The sequence below is a fragment of the Larimichthys crocea genome, chromosome XV, assembly GCF_000972845.2.
Source record: "Larimichthys crocea isolate SSNF chromosome XV, L_crocea_2.0, whole genome shotgun sequence".
Taxonomy (NCBI): domain Eukaryota; kingdom Metazoa; phylum Chordata; class Actinopteri; family Sciaenidae; genus Larimichthys; species Larimichthys crocea.
In genome coordinates this window covers 4,666,996-4,694,787 of record NC_040025.1, presented here as the reverse complement: position 1 = coordinate 4,694,787, position 27,792 = coordinate 4,666,996, and the positions used below count along the sequence as shown (strand labels likewise).

The following is a 27,792-nucleotide window of genomic DNA, read 5'->3' as shown; positions in this document are numbered from 1 at the left end:
TATATATATATTTGTCATATATTTATATATGTATATTTGTCATATATTTGTCAGAGTTTTGAATGGCCAATTCAAAACCAATATCAGGAAAGTTTTCAAAATCTTAAATGAAAAATTACAAATCTGGATTGAAACTACTTCCTAACACCTTTTAGGTGCTTATTATTATGTATATAAAGACACAAAATTACACAGAAGGCTTTTGTGGATTTATGCGAATTATGTTACTACAATCAAATCAATGAAAATAACACAAATGCACACACTGTTGCACAATTATGCATAGTGCTCCAGAGTTTTAATGTTGGATAAGTACTGCACCAACTAACAACACTTACTTTGGTTGACCGTACAGCTCCCAGCCCTTGGCAAGAGCAGCACTCATTCCAGGAGTAATACTGTTTGTATCTGGAATAGACTCACTCTCTTTCAGAAGTCCAACTGACTTCAGAGTGTGCCTGTATTTTTGTATTTGAAAATCACAAACTTAGTGAGGCATTGGTTTAAAATTATGTATGACACCGTTCTCACTGTTTATCTTCATCTCAACAGCAAACATGCATTTAAAGGACCAGTGTGTTTGGCATCTAGTGGAGCATTGTGGAAGAAACTGGAGCGCAAAAGGCCCTGTCTAGAGCAAGTTAGTTGGAAGCGGATGGATTTCAGCAATATTCTGTAAATAGAGGCTACTGAATCTTACACACTGGACTCTTGGTCTCATCAACATACTCTACCAGTCCCTTAATAAAAACACATCTAAATGTTCTAAGATACCTGTGCACCACAGGAAGATGGTCAGTGGTCCCAAATCCAGCAGCAGAAATAGTGTTGATTTCTATTTGCTTCAGGGAAACAGTTCCATCGTCCCTTTGATCCAGCATGTAGTCAGACCGATTCAAACCCACCACAATGGACTGGAAAGAAGATTACTTACTATTTACTGCAAAATCATCATCCTTATCAGTGGGGAATGTTTGTTTCTAATTTGCAGTGGTATAAGCTAACTGGCTTAGCTGAAAAATTATATACATATCAGTTTTCTGCCTTCTTGGAGAGGTGGGGTCCTGGAAGGGATTTCATCTGGTGACTCTATAGTTCTGCTGGGGAACACTTACATGGGTGACGATGGACAAAACTGGTGAACCCAAACATGTAGTGATGGTAAACAGGGAACTGTCCGTGAGGTCCTCACGCCATTGAGGCAACTGGAGGGAGTCATGGCAGCAATCTAAGAACCCACTGGTGGACACCAGCGCTGAAGGAGGCACTCAGACTGAAGGACAATTTCCAGGGCTCCCAAGGCAACATAAAGGTACCAGACTGGTGTGCTAAGGTAAACCGTTAGGAGGGGGAAGCATGGCTTAGTTCAGACTGTTTAACCAGGAATTGCTGACTCGGTCTTGTGATACTGTTGTGGAAAGAGCAACCCGACCACCATATCTTCTGTGGAGGAGGTAGGGCCTGAAGACTCAGGGGAAGCCTCATCTATATCTTTGGCAGAGGTGACCAATGTAGTCAGAAAGCTCTATGAATAAGATTTGCCCTGAGATGCTAAAGGCTTTGGACATTGCTAGGCTGTCTTGGCTGATGAACACCTTGGGATCTCCCAAGAGGAGCTGGAATGTGTTGCTTGGAAGAGGGATATCTGAAACTCCCTGCTAAACCTGCTGCCACCATAACCTGACCCCAGATATGCAAAAGAAAATGGATGGATGGATGAATAGATGGATGGATGGATGGATGGATAGATGGATAGATGGATGGATTATTATTATTACCTTTAGCCATATCTCCATTATAGTTTATAGTCATAGTTATCTTTGCTTTGTTGCCACTGTGCATCTGATCAGTGTAACACATAGATTACATGCTGGTAGATTCTGCTGGAGCCTTTCTCACCTAACCTACATTTTTGTGACCTGTCTCAACCAATGGTTTTGGGGAGTTATCCACACAGGGTAGGGAAATCACTAAGTACTAAGTGCAGAACATGTTGTCAGATTAAATTGTTAACATTGTAAATCAAATGCAAATCTTACCTGTGCTCGACCTTCCTGTTGCACTTGTCTGTATATGCCAAACAACCTAGCGGTGAAATCATCTGCCTGGATAGTACTGTGATGTGGAAAGAGACAAATCATCATTATTATCATTATTATGAAGCACTGGACTTTTGAATTTGATTTACTTTCATAAGAGCTTTTATTGCAAATGGCAATGTCAGCATGGTTGCCATGCCTTGTGTATCAAATCATCCACAGACAAGGGTCAAGGCCAGAATTAACTCTGGGTATTATGTAAAAATAATTAATTGATAACAGAATTAACAACACAGACATGCTACCAACAATCTCCACGTACCCTGTGAGAGCCTCTTCCAGAAAGTCTGGGTCCTGGCTAATCTTGTCTACCAGTGTGTTGTAGTGAGTTTGCACTGCCAGAGCCTGGAGGAAGGCAGCTTTGGGCACAGGAGTGGGAAAGAGTGTGACCGGGAAGTAGGTCACAACCTGAAAACAAAACATGTCATTAGCACATTCTGCCTCTATATTGAAGATGCAGCCATGTATAATCTTTCTTCTGGTTAAACTTGACTTTGTTCGTACGCCTTCTGCAGTTTCAATGAATACTGCATCAAACAGTCGAGTCAAAAATAAGCTTAACTGGATTAGTGGAGTCTGCCTGTATATGTATTTCTGACAATATAACCAATTTTTTAATCAAGCAAAGAAAATACAATGACACATAACTGCATTGACATGATACAAACAACATAACATGTTTAATATCAAGAATATAACTTCGTTATGAAGGTGGTGGCATGCATCTTTTTTTCTCCTTCATTGGACAGTGACAGCTGGAAAGATGGGGGAGAGAAAGACGTAATGACATGCAGCAAAAGACCCAGGTTGGAAATCAATTAAATATGTATTTTAAGATTTTTCAAAAGTGGTGCATCACTACAACCACGAGAGGTTCTTGAGCGTCTGTCATAAATAGGAGGTGCACACATGAACACACACATAACCAAACACATGATCTCCATTATAATTTTGCGTGGTTGCCCCTACCTCAGATGAATTGGGGGTCTCATGTGTGCGTGTAATAATGCCATGAAAAAGAGCCAGTTCTTTTGCGTCCTCTGCTAAACTGTTTAGTCTGTCAGGATTTGTCATCAGCTGCTGGAGAAATGCTTCTGTTGCCATCACAATGGACCTGAGGTGTAAAACACAGCAACCTTATATAGATGATTACAATACTATAATATTATTCATTAGTTATTAGGATTCGTATTAATACATTATTAATTTATAAAAATGGTTTGATATTTTATTTTTTCAACTCTTCATGCTCCTTCAGCTGCTTCTTCATAGAAATTAAAATCAGCCATGAGGCTTATTAAAATAAAAAATAAAAAATTCAAGCCAGAAATGCCTTTAACTGTGAGCTTTTAACATACCTTGAAATATTTTATATCTTTCATACATTTATTGGTACTAATTTAACTTTGAACTAGGTGATAGGAAGTAAACCCTTTAATGTAATGACATAGAGTTTGAGTGGTGTCTCTAAGATTAATCTCTATCAATTTAACTGACCCAGCAGTTGTTGTTCAGATTCTGCTGATGTGACTGTGTATCTCACTCAAATCATCAGGGACCTTTAAACCATATGAAATTATATTAATCATAATAATGTTCATGCACACAACATTCTCAACTGCTACTGCAGTCATCCACCTTTTGGTATTTCTAAACTGGAGGATAGATAGATTCTGCTAATCACGAGTGTCCTGTCCTCTTTACATGCCAGCATTAATTGACAATTTACAAATATGTATATATGTATGTATCATTTTATATATTTATTTATTTTATTTTGTGCGTGTATCTAATTTACATATTTCATATTTATTTACATATTTCATTTGTGCTTCTCTATTACTATAATATTTTACTGTGATTATTGTTATAATTGCCAGGCTTGGGAAAGTTTGTCTTTCATGTCTTGTATATGTTGTAAAGTTAAAGTTAAAGTAAAGTTCTAAAACATCTGTATTCTTTGTTTCAAACTTTTTAAATGCACAAAGGTACATACCAACTGGCTTGCCTGATCACATGATAAAAGAGGCATTTTAGAAATCCATGTGGGTAGAGAAACTGTGACTGTGATAACAAGCCATAAAAAAAAAACATTCATTATAAATGAAAAGAAAAACCAGTGGAACCTGTCCATCCAGCCCATGTTTAAAGAGCATATTATTCTATTTTAGTTCTGTGACGCACTCTAGATACCGTATCATCTACAGACAGACTGTACATAAATACGATATTTATTTGTATTTTTTTTTCAGTGTATAATAACGTAAATATCAGAATTGTTGTGTTTTAGTTGTCTCACTGATCTAGATATGACATTTTGCTATATACAAGGAGTGTTACTTTCATCTCCTTGAGATGTGTGAAAACTGGTTTAAAACCTTAACCCCAATTTTTCACTGCCTTCATCTGCAATTTTTTTGCCTTTGCCTGGGCCTAAACCAGTGGTACAAACACTAACAACCCCCAGTGTTTTGAGCTCACAATTCAGGTAGCCTGGCTTACAAACTGAGTTTACATTAGCTAACGGCAGCAACACTTGCAGCAGTTTAATTTATGTCCATCAGGAAACTCTGTAAAACACTGAGAGTTAATGCACAGCAGCCACAGGACATCAGAGTAGGAATAACAGAGACACCATTACACACCAATGTGGCACCAAAACCATGTTGCTTTAAGTGAAGCAATTTGAAATGTCTCAATTCTCATGTTAAATTGTATAGGAACAATTTGAAATTCCCTCAGTATGTAAATTGTGTTATATAAATAAAGTCGCCTTGCTTGTTCCAGCCAATAAGAAATCTGCATTTATTACATGATAGTAACACATGTGCTTACCGTGTATAGCCACGAATGCCTGGGAGTTCAGTATGACTGACTTAGTGAGAAAATGTTGCTGCAGACTGAGGTATAGTATCCCAGGAAGGAAGGTGTACCTTTACTTACTCAACAGGACAGTTACACCCATGCACCCGGTGGAACCTGTCCAGTGGGTCCTGTTATTATTATTATTATTATTTATTGTTGCTTCCTGTCAACCCAGTTTCAGGGTTTGTCTTTAAAATTCCCGTAACACTGTCCACCCGCCCCATGTTTAAAGATCATATAATTTAGTTGTTAAGCCTGTGATGCTCTTCATGATGATGTTTTGTCATCTCACGAAAATGTATTACCTAAACTTTTTCGATGCACATAGACTGATCAATTTCACGGTTTCTGAATCTGTGATTTCCTGTTCTGAAACAAAAAGAATGGAAAATAAAAATGGGAGGCTTTTTTATTAACATGTTTGTAATGTTTTATAAACAGAAAAACTCAAAATAGATGTGTGTCATTTTATTATTATGAATTTTCATGTAATGAGAAAAAAATGAAATAAATCCAGTTTCCATTACAGTAAAATGCAAAATAGTTACTTTTAAATGATCTTTGTTTTCTGCTGCCTTCTGCGGCTCATCTTTTCATATCATATAAAACACATGCCAACCTGCCAGCACTGACCGGTAATAACCTCCAGGGAGATCGTGTGACACATCAACAGCACAAGTTCACACTTGACTTCCCCTGGTGCATGTTGGTAATGTAATGACAAAGTTTGTATTCTGTGTGATTATATGCAGAACATGCTGTGCTTATTTATAGACTGAACACAGCTTATGTATACCTGAAACATAGCTGCTGTTAATAATGCTGCAGGGTTAGGGTTTATACTAACCCTTGATGGAAGGTTCCTTATCAAGAAAATGAAATTTATGAATGAACAAAATGGATCATTGTCAAACCCTGATGACATAAACAGGATTTTTTTTCAGAGTCACAGAAGACATTGTACAACTGTTTCACAGGGAGAGTAGTAATCAACGAGTGCAATGGAAGTGTAAAATCAGTCAGTGGTATGGATCTTCTCATCTAACTCTGAGCAAGAAAACAAAGACCCTGTTCAGCTACAGACACCTCACAGAGCAGGCAGCTTTATTCCTAATAGGAATTAATTATTGACTGTCTTGAACATAACCGGTTCAAGCACAAGAGCTAATGTGGTGGAAGAGGTGTACTCCTCATCTTCTTTCCCATTTGAAGCAATGACTGCAGAGTTTTTGAACACTCATTTTACCTCCTCTCACTTTGTTACTTTGTTGTTATGCAAGCTAAGCGTTACCTGCACGAACGTGACTACGTATCAGCTTGTTTCAAATAATATTCCGGTGTAACATTTGCTAGTATTGTTTGTCTTGAAATTCATTTATTTCATATTTCAAAAAGGATTCCTCCAAGTGCCACCACAAGGTTTGCCAATCACCAGCGGTACTCACCAGTGTTACTATGGTAGAAGAGCTTTAACCAGTGTTCTAATCAATTCCAGTGGGTTTGCTGTTCACATTTTAAAAAAATTGATTTCAACCATTATAGACAAAAATGTTAAAATCTTAAAACGGCTATCACGACATGATATGTAAGTATTTTCTATTAACTTGAAACATTTGGAGCTGTATTTCTTGCAAGAATGTTAATATAAAAATAAACAATTGTATTTTTCTTTTTTACATAACATTTAACTTTATATTTGACTTGTTTTTAAATGTGTAATGTTGTTAGTTGCTTGTCACAATTATGAAAGATCAGCACTCCGCACAGTTCAAGTGATAAAATGTGGTGAACAGCACAAAGAGCTGTCTAAGGACACCCGATTGAAATTAAACTAACTAAAGCAGTCAAGAGATTATTCCAGTTCAACCTGGTCTTTACCCTTCATAATGTTTGATACATACTCAATACATCCAGTCACAACCTTTACATTACAGTTGTGTGTTGGGGAATGTTTGAATGCTACAGTGGTCTCAGTCAGTGAATCTGAGTGACCCAACCTAACATGTTGTAATAACATGAGCCAGCCACAAGATAGAGGATCAGCTCTATGTTTCCAACGTTGGGCTGCCGTCAATGCAGACTCAAAACAAACACTGTATCACATCAAAAATGTTCCAGGAAAGAAAAGTGATTACAACAAGCAATAAAGAACTACTGTATCCAAACTGAGCGTATCATGTTGAGTAGATGTGTTTTAATCACTTACTTGGTTAAACTTGTTTAAGTTGTTGAGTGTGTATTTAAGAACAGTACATGATGAACAGAATCATTACCATATCAAAAACTGAGAGCAAACATGGTCCTCATCAACAATCCTGTCAGTTATTTGTGGCACATACACATTTACTCAGCATCGTTTTCAAGCTGAAGTGACGAAAAAAGTGCAACCTCCATTTCACTGTTGTCCGTTTGTAAATTGTCCTGTAGGACGCCTGGCACGGCGGAGTGTAAATTCTCAGTACAGGAGGGGATTGTCCAGCACGGCCACTCCTGCTGCTACGCCTCCGTCTGAGTCTTCTGAATTCTTGGTTCTCAGCAGGTGACCCACACACTCGTTCATCACCATGTCTTCACCTTGTCTGGAAGGAAACAGGGAGAAGTGATGAACCAGACCAGTAACTGTTGAAACCTTTCACATAAAGTAGACAAGGTTTGAATCAAGACAACTGTTGCAATATTACATTTTGTGGCCACTTAGGGGCAGCAGAACAGTTTCCTTTTTACACATCATTGATATGGAGTCTCTTTCATGTCTTTTGTCTGACTCTGTAGCTGTTAAATGCTGCACTATGTTCAGCAGCTAGTCGTTTGTTGCTGTGTACAGTGGGTTTATCAGAGCGTGTCTACATACAGTAGTCTACACAAAGAAAAAGGCTGTTTCTTCATAAGATATTGAATTGAATTAAATGATCAGATAACTGGGGCATCGCCTTAGACAAGGCTGAACTCTGAGATGTGCTTCTGTGCTGGACTTTGTCTCTAATGCTGTAGAGAGGGAGAGGATGAAGGATTACTAGGACTGAGAACTCTCTCTGTACTGGCAGTGAGTATAAACCAAGTTAAACTGGAGTTAAACTCCATGTATCCTCCAGTGAACGTTAAATTAAATTAAATGATGCTGCTCTATCTGTGTGCAGGGCAGTTCTGACATAATGAGAAGCTGAAATGATTGAAGAAAGAGAACAAAAAGACCCTGTCTTCCCACAGCACAAGGAAAATAAAATAGTCTACATGATATAGTGATTACACACCTGACATACGTCCCAAACACTCCCAGTTCACTGAGACAGTTTCTGATTTGGAGAGGAGCGTCTCGCCTCAGCAGGTAGTTCTTTACAGGAGCAGGATGGATTTTATCCATCAGAATATAAGCCGTCCGCTCTGCAGTCCCCTTCACTCTCTGCAGGACCTGACAGATCTCTGATCCATAGATGTTGTTACCTAGAAAACAGTGAATGAAGTGATGAAGTGAAAAACCTTTCAGGACCAGATGTGAAATCTGATTTGGACTCAAACTATTCAGAGACTCCAGTGCCTTAAAGCAGCAGGAGAGGAGTGAGCTCATCTTAAACGAGACTTGACACATGACTTGGACTTTTCCTCAAACATCTCTGACCAATTGTCTACAAAATCTGAAAACTAGTCCCAACAACTTTGGTAGAAGAGCTGTAAAGTGTAGCTTTTAAACAAAACATTCAATGCTGTTCCCGGTGCACAGTAACACTTCGTACCTCCTCCCTCTCGCTGGGGCTTCAGGACATACCGGTCTGGGTCTGCTAAAGCCATTTCAACTGTTTTGTCACCATCTGGTCCCTAAAAACAACAAAGACACAACACAGGAAAAGAAATCTCAACATTAGAGAATTAGAATGCCACGATTTGACCTGAACATCTTCTGTATACATTTTCATTCATACTGGAGTCTCATTTGCTCTAGCTTGAAACACTGAAACAACTGTGCCACATTTGTTATTTCCTCACCATGTCTAGAGTGTAGAGCCCAGCAAACGTTGCTTTGATCTGCTCCACTACTTGGGGCTGGTTGGGGAAGAACCTCTCCAAAACTCCAGGCCTGGCGAGCACCTGCTGGACCTTCTTGGTTCCAGCCAGGTGAGTGCTGATATCTGGACATTTCACAGCCAGAGAGCGCTCCATCAGAAGACGAGCATCCCAAGTCTACAATAAAAACAAACAAACACTGATACATCTACTGCAGTATTTTAACTCGCCAGTGATTCAATATAACTTGTTTTGGACCATCATTACAGTAGAATCCAGTACTAGAATGTCCCATGAAGGTTTCATTTCTACTTTACACAAAAATTATTACATTTATATTGAAAGTCGTCTGATGGGTTTTTTAAAAGGTCAGTGTAACAACGATATATAACGGGCCTATTACCTCCCTATCAGCTCCAGGGAATGACCAGTCTGAGAGACTAGAGGTTTGATGGTGGCTCCACACACTAGCAGTGTGCAACAAGCAAAGTATATGTAGTTCTTCAACATGTAACCGGTGAACGTTGCCCAGCCGTCTGGCAGAACTGAAGCCAAGTTCTTCTGAGAAGTGTAGCTTTTAAACATCTTATCGCCACAAATGAATCCAATGAAACGGACGACTTCTAATTCTAATGAGAGAAACAAGCTAGATATGCCACTGCAACAAGTAGCACATAGAGCATTATCATACACGTCAGATTTGGGTCCCTCCTTTATTCTTTTAAATGAAGACACAATCATGAGGTGCACGTTCCTGCTAGTTTACTGTGTAATGTTTCTTTTGTTCACCTCACAAGTGTTGCAACTTAAAATGAAATCCCTGTTGTGATAACTTTGCAGAACAGTAAATCCTTCATGTACTTGTAGTATTATAAATTGCCGTCTAGCCTTTTGGCGTCTGGTAAGCTTTTAATCAAATGTACAGACAAGATGTGTTGTAAAAATCAGTTTTACACAGCTATTTAGATGTTTTAAATTATACGTACGATGTTTGTTCCTATTTATTACATGTCTTGAGGGCACTTCCCTTTATTACAGTTTGGCTGAGACTGGCAGGGTAAGGTAAAGTTCAGGTTAATGTATAGAGGGATTCCAGAACAGAATGAGGGCCAGGGACAGGTCAGAGAGGTGAAACTTAGACTGGGGATATACTGGCTACTGATTAGGGGATATGCTGAAGAAAACTGTTTAGATGCTATATATGCAAATTGTCTGTTCACAATTTGCAGGGGTTGAGACGGCATTTTTAGAAAAATGTATAAGAACCAACTGTCAGAGCTCTTTCTCTTTTTCTCTGTAACCCCTTTTGTGTGTTGCACTGTGAAACACTCCTTCTTGTACAAAAACAATAAATTCAACTTAAACGTTGATACTTTGAATCCGGTCCTCCTTATTGAAGGGTTTTTCTTTAAAATTCCCATAACAAGATGGTCTGTCTAGATTGACTGAATGTCCACTTAGTGTTTTTAAAGCCTGCTCTGTCTTGGTCAACCTTCCTGGCCAAACGCTGGGCAGCAGAGCATGAAGAAGTTTGTTTGTCTTTGACTGGGAGGGGCACATGACCCTGTGCTGACAGCAGTGATAGAAGAATGAAGGAGAGCACTGAGCACAGACAACACTAATTTTAAAAGATTAAAGTGAAGACCTGTTCAGAAAGATAGTTCTGAGGCATGTAGCCATTCCTGAAGTACACCACAGCAACCTCTTGGCCATCACTGAAAAGAGAGTAACATAAATGCACAGTGAGCGCTATTGATCCGATTCGATTATATTAGAATTGTAGTTTGAATGTATGAACACCACATTTTTTACACATTACGAACAGAAACAGACTTACACAAACAGTCTCTTGTCCTGATCCAGATACCCCGTCTTACAGACATCGTCGAACCTCTTTCTTTTCGTGGTGATGTTTCTGAAACGCATGACGACAGAGTTCTGGTTACAAAACGTACTGTTTCTCACACCACTCACAATGCAAGCCAATTCAAACATATGCCATTGGTCAGGGGGCATCGGAGAAAGAGACACAGTGGAACAAAGTTACAGATTTGTTTTGTTTTGTCTTCCATTAAAATGCATTATTTTCTAAATGTTGGCTAAAGCTATGGGGAAACAGCTCGTCTGTGCTCACACATACCTCTTCCACAATTCGCTCTCAATGTATCGCTGATCAAAGATGTTCCTTTGATTCTCTTCCACCAAGAACATAACGATCGCTCTGTAATGACAGTATGTAAAACACATCTGGTCACTGTGAACAGTCATACTACTGACTTTCTTAAAACAATATCATGTAACTTTTCCTTTTGCTTTTTGCTCCTGGTACAACCAGCTGTGAGAAGTACGTAACGCTTTACAGCACTAAGTCACACACCACCAACTATTTGACTGATTTTGGTCAAACTGGATCATATTTTATGGAGAAAAGCTGTAGTGCCAAACCACAATGTAGTGTCACTACAATGCCCTCCTGGCTTTGGATCATCAGGAGGGCACCTCCAGGCAGAGCTAACGCCAGAGGCTAAATCTGATCATCAGTGACATGATCTACTGGATATAATTGATGATTTCCATCCACTATTCACTTCTGGTATTGGTATGATGCAGCAGGTTTTACAGGTACATTATGAATATTCCATCAGCAAGATATTTTACTCTAGACTCACTGTAAGGCAATTTTATGCCTTTTTTTTCCTATAGTGACAGACCACAGCTGTAAGGACTACAGCCTCAGTACATGGCTCTACTAGGTGAGCTACCAGGATGCTCTTTTGTGAGGCAAATGAATGTGGTCAGTACTGTCACAGTATTCAGCATTTGGTCTGTCAAAGTGGATGGAAGAGTGAAGTTAACATCCGTTATGCAATGAAATGTAGCTAAATAAGGCTTAATTCATTGGATGTACTTAATACCTACCTCTCTGATCCATAGAGCTCCCAGGCTTTGGCAACAGCCCTGGCCAGACCAGCTGCAGGGTTGTTGTCGAGGATGCGCTGGCTCTCCTCCAGCCGTCCAGCCATCTGAAGAATGCGTCTGTCAGACAAGATGAGGAACGCTTGGAAAAACCCTCACATCATAAATACCACAGTGTATGGGAGATATCGTAATAACTTACCGGTGTACATCTGGTGTGCGTGATGACAGACCTCCAAAACTGGCAGCAAAGGTGTTGATTTCTATCTGCTTCAGAGACGACGATCCATCGTCTTTCTGGTCCAACATGTAGTCGGATCGATTGAGACCCAGCACAATAGACTGGCAGGAAGGAAAGAATCAAAATGTATTATGTCCAGTTGTTGGTATTACTAGAGAGGAGAGAGAGGTAGGAGGTACTCTCTGACGAGATGGGTCTTTTAAGGGTAGAGAGGGACGCCCCTGATCTGGTAGGAACTGGTAGCGTGTTCCACCAATGGGGAACAACTGACGAGAAGAGTCTGGATTGTCGTTCATTGGAGGAGGTAACAAATGCCTGAATAAGACTAAGATTCAAGTAGGTGGGCGCAGTACTGAAGACTACTTTGTAGGCGAGCATTAGCATTGAATTTAATGCAGCCTGCTACAGGTAGCCAGTGTAACCCGATGAGCAGCAGGGTTTAAAACCAGATTTTGATGTTGATGTCATAATACACCGACTAGAGATAAGTCCCTTATACTTAAAAACACCTGAACTGTCTTTAAAAAACAAAGCCAGTACCAGCAAAAGGCCAATCGCATACCTGAGACCTTCCTTCTTTTAGGATTTGTTGGTGGATCTTGAACAATCTCGCAGTGAAATCATCCACTTCGATGGTGCTGTAGAGAAACAAAGAATGTCATTTTGTTAAAATCCTGAAAAACCCTTCATCAAACTATTACATTAGATTAACTCTGGTGATATTCTGCCGCTACTACACAGCACAGACATGTTTCCAAACTACTTCAAAAGTCATCATTACTGGAGGCTACCTAGCTAGTGCCTCTTGCAGAAACTCTGGATCCTGGCTGATTTTATCCACCAGCGTGTTGTAGTGAGTTTGCACTGCCAGGGCCTGGAGGAACACAGCTTTGGGCACAGGTGTGGGGAAGAGTGTGAACGGTGCGTAGGTCACCAACTGAAAAACAAATCATGAAAGGAAAAAGAAAAGAATGCTGATGTCAAAAAAAACACGAGCAGTGGCCATGGAATGTGAGGAGTGAAAATAAGCGTTTGGGCAACAAATCCCCGTCACTGCAGACACAAGCTTAATAAAGATCTGTCCCAAATCCTGTGGCCTGAGGCAGAACAAATTCCTTACATGACTTCACACTGAACACGCCTGTTTTAGCAGTGTTGGCACAGCAGCCCACTGCTGGACGACGTCCTCTCTAAAATGGGTGTGACAAATATTATTTAGAAATGTTCAGATCTTTGATTGAATATGCAATAAAGTTAAACAAAACTGCATTCAACAGCTCAACTGCCATGCTGCATTCATGCCATTACCCATTCTTTTGTTGCATTATCTGAACCAACTGGTCAGTGTCTGTCTGTCTGACGTTTCATGAGCTCTTCCGAGACATGGAATACATGTCAAACATCTATATGTTAAAGTGATGGTATCAATTTTATAATTTAATCTTTTCAGAGAAAACAGAACAAAGAGAGGGAGTGCTGGTCTGATAACTACTGAGGTTGTACGAGTGTTTTTTAATAAACTGATCTGATACCTGAAGAATCCCTGCAACATCTTCAAACTGGCACGTTCACTTTGTAATGAGAGATGCTCTTTGAGTGACTGCTTAATTACAGTGCTCTTAAGGTGCAGCAAGATGCAGATAAAGTCTCTCTCCACGTGTATGAACTCTGTGCTCCTGCAGCCTTTACATCCATCTGACAGCGTTCGGTTCATACTTTTGTGGCGTGTAGCGACAGGTCAAACTAAATGTCAAGATTTGCAATACGACTCTTAAATAACAGTGGCTTAATTTAACACGTACGCAAGTCAATCAGGCCTGATTTTTACAGTTGTCAAATGTCATGTTCCCATGGCTTTCTCGATTCACAAGGACTCGTGACAAGTACGTATTTAATGTAAGAAAAACAAGCAGAACAGGTCATTTTTATTATGGCTGATAAACGACAGGGTTTAAGAGGTAGGCGGTTACTTTTGCTGCCAGGTACAAACTGAAACCTCCATCAAAGCCCTCTGTGATTTTTTAGGACTTAAAAATCAGGATTGACTGAAACAAAGAAACTGCAGCGACAGTCTGTCAGGTCTAATGCATACGTGTTAACAAATGATATCCAAATTGCCAGCACAGTTGTGTGCTCTCTCTTCCACTAATCTTTGTTTCACTGTCGTCTGACTCACTTTTCTGTTTATTTTACTAAAGAGATGAAGAATGAGGAGTGAATAACAGGTTTAAGACACATTAATCTGTGTCTACCTCACACCTGTGTACATGCTGCATCTCTTTTCATGTGCAGTTCCCCTCTGGCTGTCCTTTATCTCCCTGTTCTGTTGAGCCGGTCAGTGCGGTTTAAAAGTACTCTGTGATGAGGTAAGGTATGCAGCGAATACCCCCTCACGCTCCATGGGCTTTGTGCTATGTGCATGCAATGAAAAATAACGCATAAACAGGAAATCTAAAGGCTGTCTGCACTCGTCGCTCTTCTCTGTGTGACGAAATAACTTGTGTTATTCATGCAAAAAGCTCTACCTCTCATCTCTACTTTCTTTAAATGTAGTAATATGCAGTACTAATGGTTTTAAGAGTTTTATGACTCTTGCAACACTTTTTTATGACTTGATCCTGAGAGATCTCAACCTCAATGAGACCGCCTGATTAAATAAAGATTAAATATTATAATTGCTGTAATTACACACAATTCATGGTGTTCCTTTTTGCTCCTTTTCAAATCAATAATACAATTAATAATCATAATCATACAAATGTAGATTTGACAATAATGTTCAGTCAGCAGAAGGTCTGAACTTGTGTCTGTTTATAATATCTCTGGTACGCCAAAAGAATTGATCTTTACAATGGATGCCACCCTCAGGGTGAGATGATGTTGTTAAAGGCACCATTCTAGTATCTATTATCTAGAGATGTCTGCTCTACATCACTGTTATTTGGTGAAATATTTAGAATATAAATTAAAAAAAAGATGCAATTGATGGTGAAACACCTCCACAGTTTTATTTTTCCCAGATATATCTTTGTTAGATATTTATCTATTTATTTATTTAAACATGTCTTTTGTGATGTCTGCAGTTCAGGATACAAACATCTATGATGTCAGCAAACAGTTCATAATTTATGAAACACTTTATGAGTCAGTTGTATGTGACATTTGTCTGAAGTGCTGAACCTTTTTGTGTCATGTGTTTACTTATTATGTTTTCCTTATCTATTTATTTATTTAAGACAGCAGGCAAAGTGGCTTGTTATTCCGGACAGGAGGTACGTGTTAGACAAGTATTGCTTACAGGAACAGTTGTGAGTATCGCAGTCTGCAGCTGGTGGGAAGATGTTTTAGCCAGGCAAGTAACCACATGCACACAGTTTTCATCATGTGTGTGTGTGTGAGAGAGAGAGACAGCTGTTGTGCCTCATTTTCACGTCTCACCTCTGTTGAGTTAGGAGTCTCCTGGATCCTCATGAGGACTCCGTGCAGAGCTGCTGCGTCCTTCGCCGCCTCTGCCAGCTCCTTCATCAGCGCACTGTTCATCAACACCTCGTCTGGTATGCCCTGAGCCATCCTGATTCACCTGACACACGGAGAGGAGCCAAAACAGATGTTTGTTTGTGCCTTATGACATCACAGGAAACTTCAGTCTAAAGTGCACACATAGGAAAACATTAGTAAGTAACCAAAATAACGCTGCTATAAAGCAAAGACAGGGGCTTCCTGTGTTACAAAGGTCGTGCAGAAAACAAAGCTCATACTGTCCGCCTTCAGGTCACTGTTTTCTGCGCTGCTCGACACGTTTCAGCACAATGTGTATGTCTGTGTTCAAATAAATAATAACATTACCTTTCAACAGCCGCATGTAACGTGTGAATAAACACAGGAAAACCAGATCTGCTTAAGTTCCCCTTAAGGCTAGTAGTGACCGCTGATTGGTCAGTCCGGGGCATGCTCTTTGTACAGCCAATCAGTGCTCACCACGTCACCAAAAAAAAAAAAAAAAAGGTTAAAGCGCTGAAATGCTGACCGAAGAATGAGGCAGCACTTTTTGTTTTTCGGTCAGAGCACCTGAGAGGAGCTCCTCTGTGTCAGGTAACGAGTGTGGCTCATGTTTGAATGACTGTGCTTAATTTCACATCAACCCTCTACACTGACAGAGATAAAAAGAGATGAGAAACACTGCAGTGACTGTGTGCCTGTCATTATTGTGCAAAAGCAAATATATGAATATGACAGGACTGATTAAAACAGGAAAACATAATAAGTAAACACATGACACAAAAAGGTTCAGCAGTTCAGACAAATGTCACATACAACTGACTCATAAAGTGTTTTTTAATAAATTATGAGAGAGATGAACTGTTTGTATCCTGAAATGCTGACATCACAAAAATAAATAAATAGATAAATATCTAACAAAGATATATCTGGGAAAAAATATCATCTCATCAAATATCATCTTTTTTTTTTTTAATATTCTAAATATTTTACCGAATAACAGTGATGTAGAGCAGACATCTCTAGATAATAGATACTAGAACAGACATGGGCAAACTACGGCCCGCGGGCCGCATGCGGCCCGTTAGGCTTTTCAATGCGGCCCGCCGAACTTATCCACATCCAAAAAATAAAAATATATCTTGCAAAGATATGTGTCTCATCACTGTGCGATGAAAACTCGGCGAGATAGCCCCCAAAGAGTAGCAACAAAACCCACAAAATGACACAGTATGTCTTATCTTTGCTGTTTCGTGTCAAAAGGTCTATTCCAGCATGAGAAACGCTGCTAATGTCTCCTGCTATGTCTCCTGCTAATGTCTCTGCTAATGTCTCTGCTTTAGATTGAATCAGTCACGAAGCTCCTGGTTGTTACATAAAGACAAAGAGGCTTTGACAGTGAAGTGAGACCTCTTGGTGCGATATACTACCTTTGGGTTTACTTCATTCTGGATCGTCATTGGTGGGTCAAAGGTGAACGTGGGCGGTACTAATCGATTCTCCTGACTCTGATTGGTCGACAGGTGATGTGTTGTTTTAGCCTTAGCAGCACTGCTAGCTGCTACCACGGCTGCTTCATATTCTTTTAATACCGCTTGTTTCAAACATCACGTCATATTAAAACTCAAAGTCTTCTTTCCTCCTCTCGTAATCGTCGCTGAACAACTTTTGCAAACAGCAATGCTGTTGTTATCTTCTGCCACACTGGTGAAGACATGTTCATTATTAGTCTGGCAGAGACGGGGCCAGGCTTGGGTTCTTGCAAGAATGTTAATATAAAAATAAACAATTGTATTTTTCTTTTTTACATAACATTTAACTTTATATTTGACTTGTTTGTAAATGTGAAATGGTTGCTGGTCACAATTAAAAGATCAGACTCCGCAAGTTTCAAGTGATAAAAATGTGGGCGAACAGCACAAGAGCTGTCTACGGACACACGATTGAAATAACTCACTAAAGCAGTCAAGAGATTATTCAGTTCAACCTGGTCTTTACCTTCATAAGTTTGATACATACTCAATACATCCAGTCACAACCTTTACATTACAGTGTGTGTTGGGGGAATGTTTGAAGGGCTACAGTGGTCTCGTCGTGAATCTGAGTGACCCAACCTAACATGTTGTAATAACATGAGCCAGCCACAAGATAGAGGAGCACTCTATGTTTCCAACGTTGGGCTGCGTCAATGCAGACCCAAAACAACACTGTTCACATCAAAAATGTCCAGGAAAGAAAAGTGATTACAACAAGCATAAAGAACTACTGTATCAAAACTGAGCGATCAGTTGAGTAGATGTGTTTAATCACTTACTTGGTTAAACTTGTTTAAGTTTTTGAGTGTGTATTTAAGAACAGTAATGATAGAACAGAATATTACCATATCAAAACTGAGAGCAAACATGGTCCTCATCAACAATCCTGTCAGTTATTTGTGGCACATACACATTACTCAGCATCGTTTTCAAGCTGAAGTGACGAAAAAAGTGCAACCCATTTCACTGTTGTCCGTTTGTAAATTGTCCGTAGGAGCCCGGCACGGCGGAGTGTAAATTCTAGTACAGGAGGGGATTGTCCAGCACGGCACTCTGCTGCTATACGCCTCCGTCTGAGTCTTCGAATTCTTGGTTCTCAGCAGGTGACCCACACACTCGTTCATCACCATGTCTTCACCTGTCTGGAAGGAAACAGCGAGAGTGATGAACCAGACCAGTAACTGTTGAAACCTTTCACATAAAGTAGACAAGGTTTGAATCAAGACAACTGTTGCATATTACATTTTGTGGCCACTTAGGGGCAGCAGAACAATTTCCTTTTTACACATCATGATTTGGAGTCTCTTCATGTCTTTTGTCTGACTCTGTAGCTGCAAATGTGCACTATGTTCAGCAGCTAGTCGTTTATTTGCTGTGTACTGGGTTTATCAGAGCTGTCTACATACAGTAGTCTTCACAAAGAAAAGGTGGTTCTTCAAGATATTGAATTGAATTAAATGATCAGATAACTGGCGCATTGAGACAAGGCTGAACTCTGAGATGTGCTTCTGTGCCTGGACTTTGTCTCTAATGCTTGTAGAGAGGGAGAGGAGGAAGGATTACTAGGACTGAGAACTCTCTCTGTACTGGCGTGAGTATAAAACCAGTTAAACTGGAGTTAAACTCCATGTATCCTCCAGTGAACGTTAAATAAATTAAATGATAGGCTGCTCTATCTGTGTGCAGGGCAGTTCTGACATAAGAGAAGCTGAAATGATTGAAGAAAGAGAACAAAAGACCCGTTCTTCCCACAGCACAAGAGAATAAAATAGTCTACATGATATAGTGATATACACACGACTACGTCCCAAACACTCCCAGTCACTGAGACAGTTTCTGATTTGGAGAGGAGCGTCTCGCCTCAGCAGGTAGTTCTTTACAGGAGCGGATGGATTTTATCCATCAGAATATAAGCCCGTCGCTCTGCAGTCCCCTTCACTCTCTGCGGGACCTGACAGATCTCTGATCCAAGATGTTGTTACCTAGAAAACAGTGATAAGTGAATTAGTGAAAAACCTTTCAGGACCAGATGTGAAATTGATTTGACTCAAACTAGCAGAGACTCCAGTGCCTTAAAAGCAGCAGGAGAGGAGGAGTGAGCTCATCTTAAACGAGACTTGACACATGACGTTTTCCTCAAACATCGCTGACCAATTGTCTACAAAATCTGAAACTAGTTCCAACAACTTGGTAGAAGAGCGTAATGTGTAGCTTTTAAACAAAACATTCAATGCTGTTCCCGGTGCACAGTAACCTGTCGTACCTCCTCCCTCTCGCTGGGGCTCAGGACATACCGGTCTGGGTCTGCTAAAGCCATTTCAACGTTTTGTCACATCTGGTCCCTAAAACAACAAAGACACAACACAGGAAAGAAATCTACATTAGAGAATAGAATCCACGATTTGACCTGAACATCGTCTGTATAACTTTTCATTCATACTGGAGTCTCATTGCCGCTAGCTTGAAACACTGAACACAACTGTCACATTTGTTATTTTCCCACCATGTAGAGTGTAGAGCCCAGCAAACGTTGCTTTGATCTGCTCCACTACGGGGGCTGGTTGGGGAAGAACCTCTCCAAAACTCCAGGCCTGGCGAGCACGGCTGGACCTTCTTGGTTCCAGCCAGGGTGAGTGCTGATATCTGGACATTTCACAGCCAGAGAGCGCTCCATCAGAAAGACGAGCATCCCAAGTCACAATAAAAAAAACAACACTGATACATCTACTGCAGTATTTAAACTCGCCAGTGATTCAATATAACTTGATTTGGACCATCATTACAGTAGAATCCAGTACTAGAATGTCCCATGAAGGTTTATATTGCTACTTTACACAAAAATTTTACAGAATATTGAAAAGTGTCTGATGGGTTTTTAAAAGGTCAGTGTAACAACGATATATAACGGGCCTATTACCTCCCTATCAGCTCCAGGGAATGACCAGTCGAGGAGACTAGAGGTTTGATGGTGGCTCCACACACTAGCAGTGTGAACAAGCAAAGTATAGTAATGTTCTTCAACAGGTAACGGGTGAACGTTTGACCCCAGAACTTTAAATGATCTTTTCGCACAAATGAATCCAATGAACGATGACTTCTATATTCTAATGAGAGAAACAAGCTAGAAATGCCACTGCAACAGTAGCACTAGAGCATTATCATACACGTCAGATTTGGGTCCCTCCTTATTCTTTTAAATGAAGACACACGAGGGTGCACGTTCTGCTAGTTTACTGTGTAATGTTTCTTTTGTTCACCTCACAACTGTTCAACTTAAAATGAAATCCCTGTTGTTGTGATAACTTTGCAGAACAGTAATCCTTCAGTACTTGTAGTATTTTAAATTGCCATCTAGCCTTTTGGCGCTCTGAAGCTTTTAATCAAATAACAGACAAGATGTGTTTGTAAAAATCAGTTTACACAGCTATTTAGATGTTTTAAATAACGTCCGATGTTTGTTCTAGTTATTAATTTCTTGAGGGCACTTCCTTTTAACATTTGGCTGGGACTGGCGGGTAAGGTAAAGTTTCAGGTTATAATAGAGGGATTCCAGAACAGAATGAGGGCCAGGGCAGGTCAGAGAGGTGACATTTAGACTGGGGATTTACTGGCTACTGATAGGGATATGCTAGAAGAAAACCGTTTAGATGCGATAATGCAAATTGTCTGTTCCAATTTGCAGGGGTTTGCAGGCATTTTTAGAAAATGTATAGAACCAACTGTCAGGCTCCTCGAGGCTCTTTCTCTGTAACCCCTTTTTGTGTGTTGCACTGTGACTGCTTCTCTTGTACAAACAATACATTCAACTTAAACTTGATACTTTGAATCCGGCCCTCCTTATTGAAGGGTTTTTCTTTAAAATTCCCATAACAAGATGGTCTGTCTAGATTGACTGAATGTCCACTTAGTGTTTTTTAAAGCCTGTCTGCTATGGTCACGGGGGGCGGGCACTGGACAGCCTTGACCCTGTGCTGACAGCAGGATAGAAGAATAAGGAGAGCACTGACGCGAACAACACTATTTATTCAAAAGATTAAGTGAAGACCTGTTCAAAGATAGTTCTGAGGACTGTAGCCATTCCTGAAGTACACCACAGCACACTCTTGGCCATCACTGAAAAGAGTAACATAAACACAGTGGCGCTACTGATCCGTTCGTTATATTAGAATTGTGTTTGATGTATGCCACCACATTTTTACACATACGAACAGAAACAGACTACCACAACAGTCTCTTTCCTGATCCAGATACCCAGTCTTACAGACATCGTGAACCTCTTTCTTTTCGTGGTGATGTTTTGAAACCCATGACGACAGAGTTCTCGTTACAAACGTACTGTTTCTCACACCACTCACATGCAAGCCAATTCAAACATATGCCATTGGTCAGGGGGCAGCGGAGAAAGAGACACAGTGGGAACAAAGTTACAGATTGGTTTTGTTTTGTCTTCCATTAAAATGATGCATTATTTTCTAAATGTTGGCTAAAGCTTGGGGAAACAGCTCGTCGTGTCACACATACCTCTTCCACAATTCGCTCTCAATGTATCGCTGATCAAAGATGTTCCTTTGATTCCTTCCACCAAGAACATAACGATCGCTCTGTAATGACAGTATGTAAAACACATCTGGTCACTCTGAACAGTCATACTACTGACTTTCTTAAAACAATATTAGGTAACTTTTCCTTTGCTTTTTGCTCCCGGTACAACCAGCGTGTGAATATAACGCTTTACAGCACAAGTCACACACACCACCAACTATTTGACTGATTTTGTCAAACTGGATCATGTATGGAGAAAAGCTGTGTGCAAAACCACAATGTAGTGTCACTACAAAGCCCTCCTGGTCATCAGTGGCACCTCCAGACAGAGCTAACGCCAGAGGCTAAATCTGATACACTGATCATCAGTGACATGATCACTGGATATAATTGATGATTTCCATCCACTATTCACTTCTGGTATTGGTATGATGCAGCAGGTTTTCAGGTAGATTATGAATATCCATCACAGAATATTTTACCTAGACTCACGGTAAGGCAATTTTATGCTTTTTTTTCCTATAGTGACAGACGCACAGCTGTAAGGACTACAGCCTCAGTACATGGCTCTACTAGGTGAGCTACCAGGTGCTCTTTTGTGAGGCAATGAATGTGGTCAGTACTGTCACAGTATTCAGCATTTGGTCTGTCAAAGTGATGGAAGAGTGAAGTTACATCCGTTATGCAATGAAATGTAGCTAAATAAGGCTTAATTCATTGGATGTACTTAATACCTACCTCTCTGATCCATAGAGCTCCCAGGCTTTGGCAACAGCCCTGGCCAGACCAGCTGCAGGGTTGTTGTCGAGGATGCGCTGGCCTCCTCCAGCCGTCCAGCCATCTGAAGAATGCGTCTGTCAGACAAGAGGAGGAACGCGTGGAAAAACCCTCACATCATAAATACCACTGTATGGGAGATATCGTAATAACTTACCGGTGTACACCTGGTGTGCGTGATGAAGACCTCCAAAACGGGCAGCAAAGGTGTGGATTTCTATCTGCTTCAGAGACGAGATCCATCGTCTTTCTGGGTCCAACAGAGCGGATCGATTGAGACCAGCACAATAGACTGGCAGGAAGGAAAGAATCAAAATGTATTATGTCCAGTTGTTGGTATTACTAGAGAAAAAAAACGGTTGAGAGAGAGTAGGAGGTATCTCTGACGAGCTGGGTCTTTTAGGGTAGAGGGACGCCCTGTCTGTAGACTAGTAGTGTTCACCATGGGGAACAACTGACGAGAAGAGCTGGATTGTCGTTCATGGAGGAGGTAACAAATGCCGAAAAGGACATTCAAGTAGGTGGGCGCGTACTGAAGACTACTTTGTAGGGGCATTAGATTGAATTTAATGCAGCCTGCTACAGGTAGCCAGTGTAACCGAAGAGCCAGGGTTTAAACCAGGTGCACCGCCCCATTCTGGATCATCTGGGAGTCAGTTTTGATGTGATGTCATAATACACCAACGAGATAAGTCCCTTATACTTAAAACACCTGAACTGCTTAAAAATAAAGCCAGTACCAGCAAAAGGCCATTCGCATACCTAGACCTTCCTTCTTTTAGGATTTGTTGTGGATCTTGAAACAATCTCGCAGTGAAATCATCACTTCGATGGTGCTGTAGAGAAACAAAGAATGTCATTTTGTTAAAATCCTGAAAAACCCTTCATCAAACTATTACATTAGATTAACTCAGGTGATATTCTGCTGCTACTACACAGCACAGACATGTTTCCAAACTACTTAAAGTCATCATACTGGGCTACCTAGCTAGTGCCTCTTGCAGAAACTCTGGATCCTGGGCTGATTTTATCCACCAGCGTGTTGTAGTGAGGTTTGCACTGCCAGGGCCTGGAGGAACACAGCTTTGGGCACAGGTGTGGGGAAGAGTGTGAACGGTGCGTAGGTCACCAACTGAAAAACAAATCATGAAAGGAAAAAGAAAAGAATGCTGATGTCAGAAAACACGAACAGTGGCCATGAATGTGGAGGAGTGAAAATAAGCTTTGGGCAACAAATCCCCGTCACTGCAGACAAAGCTTAATAAAGATCTGTCCCAAATCCTGTGGCCTGAGGCAGAACAAATTCCTACATGACTTCACACTAACAACGCCTGTTTTAGCAGTGTTGGCACAGCAGCCCACTGCTGGACGACGTCCTCTCTAAAATGGGTGTGACAAATATTATTTAGAAATGTCAAGACTGACAGAGAAAGGCGAGATCTTTGATTGAATATGCAATAAAGTTAAACAAAACTGCATTCAACCTCAACTGCCATGCATGCATTCTTTTGTTGCATTATCTGAACCAACTGGTCAGTGTCTGTCGTCTGACGTTTCATGAGCTCTTCCGAGACATGGAATACATTTCAAACGTCTAATGTTAAAGTGATGGTATCAATTTTATAATTTAATCTTTTCAGAGAAAAGGACAAAGGGGAGCGCTGTCATAACTACTGAGGTTGTACGAGTGTTTTAATAAACTGATCTGATCAGAGATCTTAACTCTTGTAATGAGAGATCTTTTGAGTACTGCTTAATTACAGTGCTCTAAGGTGCAGCAGTGAGTAAGTCGGTAATGAACTCTGTGCTCCTGCAGCCTTTACACACTGACAGCGTCGGTCATACTTTTGTGGCGTAGCGACAGGTCAAACTAAATGTCAAGATTTGCAATACGACTCTTAAATACATGGCTTATAACACGTACGCAAGTCAATCAGGTCTGATTTTTAAGTTGTCAAATGTCATGTTCCATGGCTTCCGATTCACAAGGACCGTACAAGTACTATTTAATGTAACAAAAACAAGCAGAACAGGTCATTTTTATTATGGCTGATAAACGACAGGGTTTAAGAGTAGGCGGTTACTTTTGCTGCCAGGTACAAACTGAAACCTCCATCAAAGCCCTCTGTGATTTTTCAGGACTTAAAATCCTGGCTGAAGATGAAGAATGAGGAGTGAATAACAGGTTTAGGACACATTAATCTGTGTCTACCTCAACCTGTTACATGCTGCATCTCTCTTTCATGTGCAGTTCCCCTCGGCTGTCCTTTATCTCCCTGTTCTGTTGAGCCGGTCAGTGCGGTTTAAAGTACTCGTGGGTGAGGTAAGGTATGCAGCGAAACCCCCTCACCCATGGGCTTTGTGCTATGTGCATGCAATGAAAATAACGCATAAACAGGAAATTAAAGGCTGTCTGCACCGTCACTCTTCTCTGTGGTGACGAAATAACTTTGTTATTCTAGCAAAAAGCTCTACCTCTCATCTCTACTTTCTTTAAATGTAGTAATATGCAGTACTAATGGTTTAAGAGTTTTATGACTCTGGCAAACACTTTTTTATACATCCTGAGAGATCAACCTCAATGACTGATAAAAAAGATTAAATATTATAATACTGTATTACACACAATTCATGGGGTTTTCTTTTGCTCCTTTTCAAATCAATAATACAATAATAATCATAATCATACAAATGTAGGTTTGACAATAATGTTCAGTCAGCAGAAGGTCTGAACTTGTGTCTGTTTATATATCTCGGTACCCAAAAGAATTAATCTTTACAATGGATGCCACCCTCAGGGTGAGATGATGTTGTTAAAGGGTAACAACAAGACATCATTCTAGTATCTATTACTAGAGATGTCTGCTCTACATCACTGTTATTCGGTAAAAATTATAGAATATAATTAAAAAAAAGATGCAATTGATGGTGAACACATCCACGTTTTATTTTTCCCAGATATATCTTTGTTAGATATTATCTATTTATTTATTTAAATATGTCTTTGTGATGCTGCAGTTCAGGATACAAACATCTATGATGTCAGCAAACAGTTCATAATTTATGAAACTCTTTATGAGTCAGTTGTATGTGACATTTGTCTGAATGCTGAACCTTTTTGTGTCATGTGTTTACTTATTAGTTTTCCTTATCTAATTATTTATTTAAGACAGCAAGCAAAGTGGTGTTATTTCCGGACAGGAGTTCGTGTTAGACAAGTATTGCTTACAGAAACTCACAGGACAGTTGTGAGTATGCACTGCAGCTGGTGGGAAGATGTTTTAGGCCAGGCAAGTAACCACATGCACACAGTTTTCATCATGTTGTGCCTCATTTTCACGTCTCACCTCTGTTGAGTTAGGAGTCTCCTGGATCCTCATGAGGACTCCGTGCAGAGCTGCTGCGTCTTCGCCGCCTCTGCCAGCTCCTCATCAGCGCACTGTTCATCAACACCTCGTCTGGTATGCCCTGAGCCATCCTGATCACCTGACACACGAGAGGAGCCAAAACAGATGTTGTTGTGCCTTATGACATCAAGGAAACTTCATCAAAGTGCACACACAAGAAAACATTAGTAAGTAACCAAAATAACGCGGCTATAAAGCAAAGACAGGGGCTTCCTGTGTAAGCAAAGGTCGTGCAGAAAACAAAGCTCATACTGTCCGCCTTCAGGTCACTGTTTTCTGCGCTGCTCGACACGTTTCAGCAGCGCCAGCACAATGTTATGTCGTGTTCAAATAAATAATAACATTACTTTCAACAGCCGCATGTAACGTGTGAATAAACACAGGAAAACCAGATCTGCTTAAGTTCCCCTAAGGCTAGTAGTGACCGCTGATTGGTCAGTCTGGGGCAGCTCTTTGTACAGCCAATCAGTGCTCACACGTCACACAAAAAAAAAAAAAAAAAAGGTTAAAGCGCTGAAATGCTGACCGAAGAATGAGGCAGCACTTTTTGTTTTTTCACCTGAGAGGAGCTCCTCTGTTGTCAGGTAAGGTGTGGCTCATGTTTGCATGACTGTGCTTAATTTCACATGAACCCTCTACAGGACAGAGACCAAAAGAGACAAGAAACACTGCAGTGACTGTGTCATTATTGTGCAAAAGCAAATATATGAATATGACAGGACTGATTAAAACAGGAAAACATAATAAGTAAACACTGACACAAAAAGGTTCAGCACTTCAGACAAATGTCACACATACAACTGACTCATAAAGTGTTTATAAATTATGAAGATGTTTGTATCCTAACTGCTGACATCACAAAATAAATAAATAGATAAAAATCTAACAAAGATATATCTGGGAAAAAAATATCCAAAACATAAATAACTGTGGAGGTGTTTCACCATCATTTCATCTTTTTTTTAAATATTCTAAATATTTTACCGAATAACAGTGATGTAAGCAGACATCTCTAGATAATAGATACTAGAACAACATGGGCAAACTACGGCCCCGCGGCCGCATGCGGCCCCGTTAGGCTTTTCAATGCGGCCCGCCGAACTTATCCACATCCAAAATCAAAATATATATCTTACAAAGATATGTGTCTCATCACTGTGCGATGAAAACTCGGCGAGCTAGCCCCCAAAGAGTAGCAACAAAACCACAAAAGGACACAGTATGTCTTACTTTGCTGTTTCGTGTCAAAAAGTTCTATCCAGCATGAGAAACGCTGCTAATGTCTCCTGGCCTATGTCTCTGCTTTAGTTTGAATCAGTCATGAAGCTCTGGTTGTTACATAAAGACAAGAGGAGTTGACAGTGAAGTGAGACCTCTTGGTGCGATATACCACCTTTGGGTTTACTTCATTCTGGATCGTCATTGGGTGGTCAAAGGTGAAGTGGGCGGTACTAATCGATTCCCTGACTCTGATTGGCGACAGGTGACAGTGTCAATCATCCACACTCTGTGTTGTTTTTACTTTAGCAGCACCGCTAGCTGCATTTTAAATTTACTTTATTTATTTTAGGATTTTAGAAGGAAGTTTGCATGTTGGACAGCAGTTGTTGGATCAGTGGTGTTGTGGAGAATTGCTGGGTAAAGGTCAATGGTGGTCAGGGGGAAGAAAGTGTTCAGGGCCTCTGATGTCTTATGCTGTATTATAATTGACGCCTGGCCAGGAGAACTAGAGCCACTCTCAAAGTACACCTGAAGTGCTTGGTCGTCTCGCATTCTCTTTTTGTATTACTTTTCCTCAATTTAAATTTGCCTTTACTTTTTATATTTTATATTATATCTATATATATATATTTATCTATTCTTTATATAATTAATCATTATATTTTTTTTTTATTTATTTTTTTTTTATTTTT

General features: G+C 40.2%; 3 protein-coding genes and 1 pseudogene across 6 annotated transcripts in view; 1 reads left to right on the top strand and 3 right to left on the bottom strand.

The window, feature by feature from the left end:
• LOC104930772 (glutathione synthetase) overlaps positions 1-5,015 on the bottom strand; it is a 19,039-nt gene extending 14,024 nt beyond the window's left edge. The window contains exons 1-6 of the mRNA XM_027288977.1: positions 4,935-5,015; positions 3,069-3,213; positions 2,362-2,507; positions 2,040-2,115; positions 775-914; positions 339-458 (exon numbers count right to left, since the gene is read on the bottom strand). Of these exons, the coding sequence (XP_027144778.1) occupies positions 339-458; positions 775-914; positions 2,040-2,115; positions 2,362-2,507; positions 3,069-3,203 (617 nt within the window). The 5' untranslated portion in view covers positions 3,204-3,213; positions 4,935-5,015. The remainder of the gene's footprint in view (positions 1-338; positions 459-774; positions 915-2,039; positions 2,116-2,361; positions 2,508-3,068; positions 3,214-4,934) is intronic.
• A 1,301-nt stretch (positions 5,016-6,316) lies between these two features.
• LOC104930758 (glutathione synthetase) lies at positions 6,317-26,288 on the bottom strand. Of its 4 annotated transcripts, none has more exons than XM_027288801.1 (13): positions 26,228-26,288; positions 15,559-15,702; positions 12,912-13,057; positions 12,683-12,758; positions 12,082-12,221; positions 11,883-11,999; positions 11,104-11,184; positions 10,801-10,878; positions 10,609-10,678; positions 8,946-9,140; positions 8,696-8,777; positions 8,216-8,405; positions 6,317-7,543 (listed from the first exon to the last, which is right to left on the bottom strand). In XM_027288801.1, exons 2-13 carry the CDS (start codon positions 15,688-15,690, stop codon positions 7,420-7,422), a joined length of 1,431 nt encoding a protein of 476 aa, XP_027144602.1. In that variant the 5' UTR covers positions 15,691-15,702; positions 26,228-26,288; the 3' UTR covers positions 6,317-7,419. The 4 variants fall into 4 exon arrangements, with proteins under 4 accessions (XP_027144602.1, XP_010743934.2, XP_027144603.1 ...); XM_010745632.3 differs by lacking the exon at positions 26,228-26,288 and adding an exon at positions 15,967-16,064 and having other exon boundaries at positions 15,559-15,700; XM_027288802.1 differs by lacking the exon at positions 26,228-26,288 and adding an exon at positions 15,967-16,040 and having other exon boundaries at positions 15,559-15,767.
• Positions 16,132-27,792, top strand: part of zgc:103759 (U8 snoRNA-decapping enzyme) — a 17,107-nt gene continuing 5,446 nt past the window's right edge. The window contains exon 1 of the mRNA XM_019274992.2: positions 16,132-16,212. The gene's annotated coding sequence lies outside the window, so the exon portion shown is untranslated. The remainder of the gene's footprint in view (positions 16,213-27,792) is intronic.
• Positions 18,174-25,949, bottom strand: LOC113747715 (glutathione synthetase-like; annotated as a pseudogene).